This window comes from Neoarthrinium moseri (genome assembly GCF_022829205.1).
Source record: "Neoarthrinium moseri strain CBS 164.80 chromosome Unknown scaffold1_Wmoseri_CBS_16480, whole genome shotgun sequence".
NCBI classification, from domain to species: Eukaryota; Fungi; Ascomycota; class Sordariomycetes; order Amphisphaeriales; family Apiosporaceae; genus Neoarthrinium; species Neoarthrinium moseri.
Window position 1 is genome coordinate 396624 of NW_026055115.1, and position 10172 is coordinate 406795.

The 10172-nt window shown below is 55.8% G+C and overlaps 4 protein-coding genes across 4 annotated transcripts; all 4 read left to right on the forward strand.

Moving 5' to 3' along the window:
• Nucleotides 1-1476: 1476 nt before the first annotated feature.
• JN550_000111 (uncharacterized protein) lies at nt 1477-2097 on the forward strand (the record flags this gene model as incomplete). The annotated part of the gene is made up of 1 exon (XM_049309584.1): nt 1477-2097. The coding sequence occupies one exon, from the start codon at nt 1477-1479 to the stop codon at nt 2095-2097; it is 621 nt and encodes a 206-aa protein (XP_049177400.1).
• Nucleotides 2098-2578: 481 nt separating this feature from the next.
• JN550_000112 (uncharacterized protein) lies at nt 2579-4556 on the forward strand (the record flags this gene model as incomplete). The annotated part of the gene is made up of 3 exons (XM_049309694.1): nt 2579-2695; nt 2742-3924; nt 3982-4556. The coding sequence occupies 3 exons, from the start codon at nt 2579-2581 to the stop codon at nt 4554-4556; spliced, it is 1875 nt and encodes a 624-aa protein (XP_049177401.1).
• A 1059-nt stretch (nt 4557-5615) lies between these two features.
• JN550_000113 (uncharacterized protein) lies at nt 5616-6087 on the forward strand (the record flags this gene model as incomplete). The annotated part of the gene is made up of 2 exons (XM_049309804.1): nt 5616-5836; nt 5904-6087. The coding sequence occupies 2 exons, from the start codon at nt 5616-5618 to the stop codon at nt 6085-6087; spliced, it is 405 nt and encodes a 134-aa protein (XP_049177402.1).
• Nucleotides 6088-7015: 928 nt separating this feature from the next.
• JN550_000114 (uncharacterized protein) lies at nt 7016-9392 on the forward strand (the record flags this gene model as incomplete). The annotated part of the gene is made up of 2 exons (XM_049309915.1): nt 7016-7055; nt 7198-9392. 2 exons carry the CDS (start codon nt 7016-7018, stop codon nt 9390-9392), a joined length of 2235 nt encoding a protein of 744 aa, XP_049177403.1.
• Nucleotides 9393-10172: the final 780 nt, after the last annotated feature.

Here is a 10172-nt window from a genome sequence, read left to right on the forward strand (position 1 = left end):
GTGAGATACTCATCACCTTTAGGACTCCAGGCAGCTGGTGGCAATTAACGCTCTAGACGAAAGACCTCCCACTATGTAATCGTCAATCTGCAGGTTGTTTAGAGGTAAAAGTGCCGGACGAGGGTGTTGCATTTATCAGATAGCTTGTTGAGCCCACTCTCCATCTCGCTTAGGTCAGTGCTTGTGATAGTCAGTTCGGGTCCCGATTTACATGAGATACTTGATCAGGGATGCAATCCGATACCGAGCTAGAGTCGCCGTACAAGTGGCATCCCCTAGGACTTACTTGCACATTTGGCTGAGCAACGATTATTGTGCACAAGTGGTCGAATTTCATATCGCTCTCCTCTCCATTCCTTGGGCTAGTCCAATCGGGATCTTGGACATTCCCTTTCAGTGCTATGAAGTACTCCATGTCTCGCGGACTAAGCTACACAGCAGTAGCACAAATAGCAACTACATGTTGCGATAGATACGTCACTTCAGTGCTGGCTGACTGAAACACAAGTCACTGCCACGGTTATCACTTTGATTGCGACTATGAAACCTACTCGCTTCTCAAACGTATAATGAAGACGCCACCACTGCATAGGACAGAAACTTTCACACCTTATGAGCAGCCGGAGCACAGTTTTCTGACAAAGCAATTCAGGCTTTCGCTCGTCTTCATTGTGTGGTAACTGGCGTGGTATGTGCTATTCGCCCTTTCCTAGCTGGGCTATGATTACTGACCCAGCTGCTCATAGTCTGCCGAGTGTCGATTCAATGGTACTCCCGATCAGATCGTTAAAGGACTGCAGTATGTATCTGCGTTACGATAGCCTATATCAGTAAGTTTCAAGTATCTCATCATTTTCAGTAAGCCTTAAAATATTGCGGCCAACACAATGAAGGCTGGAGAGCTGGTTGCGCAACCTTCTTACTCTCGCACGCTCTCGTGACACACTATGCAATGAACAAGACACGTTTTGGTCACTGTGACCTCGCCATAGATGCAGGGCTTTCCACCCGAAGGGGTAGAATTGTATTTTCAATCGTGTTCCCTCGACAACTCATCTTTGGATATCTTGAAGACGAACACTGCATAGCTAATTGTCAGTGTCCACTCAGCGTAATCTCTAACACCGTGGTCACCTACCCAATGGCATCGTCGACTTTCAGTACTTTAGCGGCATCGAACACGGCCTTTTCCCCGGCACAAATAACCCAATATTCTCCAGTAAGTCCACAGGACTGTGATGTGCACCGGCATGACCTCTGGTGTCCAGCCTTCCCCAATGGCGCCGACTGCTTTGCTGGAGACTTCTACGCGGACTGTTCTTCCGAATTCTATCGTCCGTCATGTTTTCCGCCTCAATATACAGAGATCTACAGCTCGGAAGGGCTCTAGTGTAGTCCCATGACTAGGTGGTCTGGTCATATCTATACTGACCTACAACCAGCAGATTACTTATAATACGCATTCCCTGGCACGGCATGTGCGGACGGCTGGACTGCGGCCTGCACGGTGACGGTATGCATAGAGGCAGCCAACTCGACGCAGACGTGGTGCTGTCCCAAGAGCTACGACGCTGGACGAGCGTTGGTGAAGCGATACTATCTACTGATGGCAACGTGCGCGTCTGTGCGAGTGCGATCGCCTGGAAGGAGGTCATATGGGTTAATTCGGAGGCGAATCTTTCATTATGGTCTCCCGGTCCCCTTGATGCGTTGGCAACGTCGTTCCACACGACGCTGCCATCGCTGACTGCGCTCCGTCCTGTATTCCCTCTCTCAGGCGAGACAATCCCTCCCGCTACCATTACCAGGGCACATCTGGCTGGGGCAATTGCCGGAGGAGTGGCCGGGTTTCTCCTGCTCATCGCTGTCGCTGTCTCTATGCGGCAGCAGGCACTTGTTAGACGGGAAAGGCAAACTTGCGAGTTCACGTATGAAAGGGCATTAGCACCAGGCGAGAGCCATGCCATGAGCGGGGAGAGAGGATTAGTGTTGGATTTGACGGGAAAGCTGAGCCACATGCGAGCGAGGTGCCCGAGCTGCCAGAACGATCGGAAAGACAGCATGAACTTCATGCTTACTCCAGACCGCATACCATAATGTTGGGCAGGGGTCGCCAGTGGTCGCCAAGCCCAGTGAAATGGAGGCGTGAAGCACTTCCTTAGAGTCGCTTTGTATGATCCTTGGCGGGCGCCCACCATGCACCGAGAGGAGACCTATGGCAGAATCCTTCGGTATTTAGTATAGAGCATGACTAGAGGATATTTATACGGCAGTCGTTCGTATCACCAACCTTGTGGTGAAGTGCAGCGGCAGTTGTTGTTCTTGTTGGTAGATCTCCGTAAGCATTGTGTGCAGCTACGGCGTATACCCCGGATTATGACATCAGGCTAGCGTCGGCGCGATGCAACGCCCACGTACCGTAGTACCTACACCCCCCTGCAGAAACGCCAAGCGAGAGCTCCCCTTGTGACAAAGATAAGCGTCACAAGGCTCAGTGACGACTTGACCTCGCCCGTCTGGAGCACGTCCCTGTGGCACTTGTTCTCCCAAGTCCAAGTTCACAAACCCACCATACACAATGGTGAGTGCGATATACCCGCTACCTCATGCTGCCGGGCTTCTACGCTCTTCAACAGCCTGCTACAAGATGCTCGCCCTGCGGAAGCTGCTCCCAGCCTCCCCGTCGCTAGGGCACGTGAGCAATGCTGGGAGGACCGAGAGCTGACCAGAGACATTCCCAGGCTTCCGCAACGACTCCGCTGTTAGCAGACGACCGGCGCCGGTTGTCTGCCGACTCGGCAATGTCCGACTCCGAAGACGATGCCCTCCGCGGCGACGCCCCTTCCACCCACTCCGGCCGGTCGTGGCACCTCCGACTGCGCGAGACCCTGATCTTCATCTGGGCGCTTCTCGCCACCGCCGGGGTGCTCATCCTGGCCGTCTGGATGTCCCACAAGTCGCAGACCAACCTCGAGAAGCCCAGCGGCAAGCGGAACCTGATCTTCATGGTCTCGGACGGCATGGGCCCCGCCTCGCTCTCGCTCACACGGTCCTTCCGGCAGTACACCGAGGGCCTGGAGTTCGGGGATACCTTGACCCTGGACAAGCACTTCTGGGGCAGCAGTCGCACCCGCAGCGCCTCATCCCTGGTTACAGATTCGGCCGCCGGGGCCACAGCCTTCAGCTGCGCCCGGAAGAGCTACAACGGCGCCATCTCCATGCTGCCAGATCAGACTCCCTGCGGCACAGTCCTGGAGGCTGCCAAGCGAGCTGGTTTCATGACCGGCCTCGTAGTGACGACCGACATCACCGACGCGACCCCCGCTTGCTTCTCGGCGCACGTGGACGTGCGCGAGCAGGAGGACGAGATCGCGCTCCAGCAGGTCGGCGAGGGTCCTCTCGGTCGAGTGGTGGATTTGATGTTCGGTGGCGGAAGATGCCATTTCCTCCCCAACACCACTCAGGGGAGTTGCCGAGCCGACGACATTGATGTCGTGGGCATTGCTCAGGAGAAGCACGAGTTCACCTACGTCGATGACCGTGCTGGATTCGACGAGTTCTGGGAGGGCAGAAGCGACGTCCCCCTCCCAATGCTAGGACTCTTTGCGCCCACCGACATTCCTTTCGAGCTAGACCGCCGCAACATGGACGATGTGTACCCGAGCTTGAGTGAGATGGCCAAGACCGCCATTAAGGCCCTGGAGAAGGCGACGGCCAACAGCGACAAGGGATTCTTTCTCATGATTGAAGGCAGCAGGATTGACCATGCAGGCCACATCAACGACCCGGCCGCTCAGGTTCGAGAGGTCCTCGAGTACGACAAGGCATTCAAAATTGTTGTAGATTATCTGGAAGAGAGCAAGACACCGGGCGTTTTGGTTGCAACAAGTGACCATGAGACTGGTGGCCTCTCCGTTGCCAGACGTAAGTAATCTTTTCAAGCCGTCTTGTCTTCGTTTTTGTTGCTGACTTCTTCTCCAGAGCTCACCCCAGAGTACCCGGATTACCTGTGGTATCCTGCCGTTCTGGCCAATGCCTCGTCATCTTCGCTATATCTTGCACACAAACTACATGAACATTTGGCATCACTTCCCGCAAGCGACGCGCAATCAGATAAAGATCTCAAGACTTACATCAAAGAGTTGATTGTTTCAGATTTGGGCATTCTGGATGCCTCGGACGAAGAGGTTTCCACGATTGCCAAGTACCCGGTGGCCGCGCAACCGTTGTTTGCGAGGATGGTCAGCACTCGCGCGCAGATTGGCTGGAGCACCCACGGCCATTCAGCCGTAGATGTCAACATCTACAGCTCGGGCGGGCCTGGCACAGACGCAATCAGAGGAAACGTTGAGAACACAGACGTCGGCAAGTTTTTGCGAGAATATATCGATGTAGACGTCGACGCCATCACTCTGGAGCTGCGGGAGAAGATGGAGCGTAGACCGAAGACCACCGCGGCTGCGGCTGCCAAGGTTGAGAGTTTGGGGCAGGACCATTGGGCCAGTCATGAGGATATGGTCCGGCACCTGGAGCAGGAGGGAGTCGAGCTGTTTTGAGAGTCTTCTGTTTTCATCTCGTTGTGAATCCCAAGGTCGCATTGCATTCGAGGAACGGCTCCTCCAGGCTGGCACGGGTGGTTAATGGGCAGGCTCTTGGAAATCATATGTTCATGCATTGTTCTCTCCCCGGGCACGGTCTGGATAATAGCCGCGTACATAAGATACCCAATCCATGGTAGTGTTTGAACAATGGTTCTGCAACGTAGCGCAGCGACAAATGTTAATCCTGCGTCAGAAAGTTCCAGGCTTGCGCCTCTAAGGGGCAATCTACCCAGCTATACGTTTTGCCAACGTTCCAAAAAGTCGCAATCAGTGGGCGGCAAACAGAGACAAATGGCATCAAACTCTTGCAACGGATACAGTCACCACTGGGATGGGATCTCTGTGCCACCCTTCTTCTTTTCTCTGTTCTTCTTCTATCGAAATCTAAGTCGTGATATTGCTCTTAGCTCATCATATCTTGCCTGGTATTCCCACCGAGAATCTGGCAATGGGCGCGTGGTGGGCATAAACAATCAGTTGTTAGTCCAACTCCTATATACAGTCGCTCTCCCATCAATCAATGATAGACAAGCGATTGCTCGCTGGCCTCCTGGGGTGGAATGTGAAGAATGTTTCCAGAGGGGAAAACTCTCTTCGGAACTGGAAGCTGTTTGGACACGTCGGCCGGCTGCCGGATGTTCTCACCACATAGTCTGCCTCTTTACCAAACATCCCGGAGTCGTCCGTGACACCGTCGTATATAGCCCCAGTTCCCATCTCCGGCAGGCTTTATACTGACTGACACATACATCGGAATGACGAAGATTCACCAAGATTTTGCCTAACTCGTGAGCCTATCGTCTTCTATTCATCTACCGTGTATCAACAGTTATACCGCTCGCCTTTGCACTTTAGGAACTCTCTGGCACCGTCTAGCCTGCGTCAAGCACGGAACGGCGAACTGCTGGATGTAGCCTACCTTGAGATTTTGGCAGAGGATCTGGTAGGACACGGCAGGCACATGGCGCTACTCCTTGGATATCCAACTCTACCATAGCCGGCAAAATTTGTATCATGTGCTGGTTTGTTCTACAACACGCACTCTGCGGTCACCACGAGCCGAAGCTTTTGGCAGGACCGTCGTGCCGCCCTATATTCGAACAGCTCCAGCGCATCCACGACGCGATTTCCGGGACGCCGGGCTCAGTTCCGCAGACAGATATTCAGATCCCGTTCCAGATGGACCCACGGACGTGTGAGCCTAATGCAGGAAACACGGTGGTTGTGGGGATGTGGTAAGTTCGACGTGCTCCCCTTTCGCAAGAGGGTGTGTACAAGGCACTCATGCCCGCGTGTTGACAGGTGCGGCTGGGAGTGCCGCAACACGTTCGATCCCATGGGCGTGATCGAAGGCATGGGTATGCGGTGGTCCCACTCGGAATTGCTGGAGGGCGGAGGGGAGGAAGTCGTCAGTGCTCATGCCGGGATGGGAGAGCCGGGGGCTAGGTTTGGGGAGCCCAGGCTGGGCATTGGCTGGCGGGATTGAGTTCCTAAAAAAGGCCTTTCGTTCTGGTTGAGTGAGTATCGGATTGTATTATCGACACGTTCAAGGCAGATGAGGGCAGACTTGGGAGTTGTAGACTGCGTCTTGGGCATAAACAGGACGGATAGACATAGTTGTACATAGCAGATCGAGGTGCACATATTAGATAGCGTGGTTTTAATACGTTTCTGCTGCAGAAGATTTTGACCATTTTCGCGGTATAAAAGGATAGCATTTTGACCATATTTCGTATACAGCTATGTTGAAAGAGGCGGCAACTTATATTAGACATGTACCACCTTGACCAGACACCTTTGACCCGGGGTGCAACATCTTTGCAGACCCAAAGAAAGAATTTCGATGTGTAATTGATTTGACATGACAGAGGATAGTTGGAAGTTCAGCGTAACGGAGATCGCAGATGGTTACAATCATGAGCACGAGATACTCGATACATGGAGACTCTCAGGTCTGGAGCTCCATCTACAGGACCTTGAAGCAGGTAGGTAGGTAGGTATCCTTGGAAAGCTAATCCCCAGTGGGGTAGGTTGCTAAGTTTACTAGAGCTTGGGTCTCCAGGCGCCACAATTGGACGGATGGGGCGGGAATGCAGGGGGGCCTACTTCCGGGCTAGGCCGGTATGGGCATTGGGGTCCGCTGGACGGCAGCGCTTGGATTGACGAAGCGCAGGGCTGCCCGTCTGTAGTCTGCGGTCTGCGGTCTGTGGTCTGCGGTCTGCGGCTCGGCTGGATTGCGCCTCCATTCGGTTGGTGGTGAGAACGAGAAAGAATCCGGCGGCCAGGACAAACCAGGTTTTCGCGACAGGACCGTCCGTCGTCCTCACTCAACACATACCAGATGCTGCTGTGACAGCCACCAGCCGCGTTGCACAGTATCACACACCCACACATCCAGCCGTACAACCGTCATCATGGTCGGCAAAGTCAGCGAGCGCGTCCTCCTGCGGGAAGGTGAGTTGGTCCCCAGCGTCGTTGTCGGTTTTCTCTATCGCAATCTGCGCTGCCACCTCGGTCGCGGTATTGTTCGATAGGCGGCCTGACGCCCCCTTGCTACATACGCATGTGAGAATGGCTGCTTACTGGTGGTATCCAGGGCTCGAGCGAACCGACAATGGCATGAAGCTCACCAACTGGCCCGATGTGTCTGCCATCAACCAGAAGAACTACTACACCGACTACATGAAGCGCGATGACCAGGTTCTCGCCCTCAGACTCCAGGCCGAAGCTGCCCGCGACCGCCTGGTGCAGAACGCCAAGGATCGCGACCGCGCCCTGGCACGGAACGGCCACGCCGAGGTGCCCATTGCCCTGCCCGAGGCCGACGCCGAGCAAGACGAAGGCGCTGCCACGGCCCCCGATGGATCTGCCGACGGCCTGCTCGACCCGAACAAGATCATCGTCATCCACCCCGGCAGTCAGAACCTGAGGATAGGCTTTGCCGGCGATGCCCTGCCCAGGACCATCCCCACCACCCTGGCCACCAGGTTCCCCCAGACCGAGTCCGAGATGTACGAGGCCCTGCCGCGCCGCAAGTTCGAGGGCAAGAACCAAGACGAGATCCACGGCGACGAGTGGGCCAAGAGATACCAGAAGCAGTGCGGCGACCTCAAGACCGACATGCGCGCCAACAAGCGCAAGGTCCTCCCCAACTCCAAGGAGCTGGTCGTCAACTACAACCGGAGGACGGAGCCCGAGAAGATACCAACCCACAACGACCCCCTGCAGATTGAGTGGACCGACCTCAACACGCTCGAGGACCCCGACTCGCCCGCCTCGGCCTTCCTTGGCCAGGCTGCCCTCAGGGTCCCGGACGACTCGAATCCCAAGTTCAAGCTGTGGTGGCCCATCCAGCACGGCTGGCTGAACGAGGACGAGTACTCCACCCAGGAGCATCTATACGATGACCTCGAAACCCTTCTCGACAAGGCCATCAGAGAGGAGCTGGGTTTGACCAAGAACAGCGTGTGGAAGAACTACAGCTGTGTTTTCGTCATCCCGGATCTCTACGACAAGCGTTACGTCGAGGCCGTGCTCAAATCATGTATGACCTGGTTCGAGTTCAGCCGGATATGCTTCATCCAGGAGAGCATGGCTGCCAGCTTCGGCGCCGGCTATACGCAGGCCTGTGTGGTTGATATTGGCGCCCAGAAGACATCTATCGCCTGCGTGGAGGACGGGCTCATGCTCGAGGACTCGCGCATCAACATGAAGTACGGCGGCTTCGACGTGACCGAGACGTTCATCAAGATGATGCTATACGACAATTTCCCCTACCAGGAGATTAACCTGCGGAGGCGTTATGACTTCCTCCTCGCCGAGGAACTCAAGATCAAGCACTGCACCATGTCCCAGGCCGACATATCCGTGCAGCTCTACCAGTTCCACCTCCGCGCCCCTAATCAACCAACCCACAAGTACCAGTTCAAGACCTACGATGAAGTCATATTGGCACCCATGGGCTTCTATGATCCCACCATCTTTGATAACAGTACAAAGCTCCGCGGCCGCCGGAAACTGATCGACCGTTCGTATAATGCCTACGACGTTGAGGTGCCAGACGACCCGCAATCGGCGGCTCAGTTCGCCATTCTCGCCCTGGTGCAGCCGTCTGTGGCCTCATCAGGAGCAGCCACGAACGGCTTCCAACCCTCGGCTTCAGACCCCAACCTCGCCACTCCCAGCAAGGAGAAGACTCAGCCTTTCAACTTCCTCTCGCGGAACGAGGGCACCCCCATGGGCTCGAAGGCCGCCTCGCCCGCCCCAGAAGGCGCTTCAACCCCCGTACCACCGCCTTTCCTGTTTGGCACCAACGGGACCGTCACTGGCGCCGGCTCTCCAGCACCGCCCGGCGCGTCGCCCGCGCCGCCACCGCCGGGCATGTTTGTCGACCCGCAAGCGCGGACAGCCAAGCAGATCGCGGCGGAGCGGGACTCGGTCCTGCCCGTGGCGCCGCTGGACATCGCCATCCTGACGTCGATCCAGAACGCGGCGCGGGGCGACGAGAAGAAGCTGCGCGAGTTCCTCGGCAGCATCATGGTCATCGGCGGCGGCGCCAAGACCCCGGGCTTCACCCAGGTGCTCGAGGAGCGCCTGCGCGCCAAGCGGCCCGACCTCTTCGACCGCATCCTCGTGTCGCGCAGCGCCCGCGACATGGACGAGCAGGTCGTCACCTGGAAGGGCGCCAGCGTCTTCGCCAAGCTGCCCACCAACGACAGCTGGATCACCCCCTTCGAGTTCGAGCGCCTCGGCTGCAGGGTCCTGCACCACAAGGTCCTGTGGGCCTGGTAGACGGCCTGCTGTGAAGGGGACATAGAGCCCTGCGTCCAAACCACGGCAAACTGCTCTCGCGAATGACCCGCCGAGTATACAGGGCTGCGGACTTTACTCGTGCTGGATGCCATTTGGTGGTTGGTCGTCGGTGTTATTGGGGCCAAGGCACCGCGTCCTCGGGCGTGGCGCCTGGCGTTCTGATTTTGATTTTCCTGGAGCCTCTCTCTATCTAGATGCGAGTGCTTTGTTCCATGGCGTTGGTAGGAAGAGGAACGGCGATTTGGCCCTGCCCATCACACGAGGGCAAACACTGACAGAGATTGGGCACGGGAGGGTTTTTCCTGGTTGACTGCTTGGGATCTGCGGCAACGCCCGCTTGTAGACGACAAAAGGAGTAATAAAATGATGTGGCAAATTCGTCAAGCCTTCTGACATACCTACCATACAGTAGAGATTACCATGAGCGTTTTTCGAACCGTGGCTTTCTTGAGCGTTAGCTCTTGGGCTACACTATGCGGCCTTCAAACGTCCCATGCCGTCTGCGAGGCGTTTCATGGAACTATGTCCGATGATGTGACCGCGCCGTGGGTCTACACACTCAAGGAAGCCGAGGAAAGTGAAGGAGGCAAGGCATGCATACACCCAGGGGAAGTTGCGTGTGTCGCTTATTGTGGTCATCAGTCACAGACATTCAAAATCCACCCCAACCGTAGTAAATGTGCAATTTTCATTTCCTCGATTGCCGCGTGCACGCGCATGCAAGGCAGGCCATCTCAAGCTCAACGCCAATGCATCGTA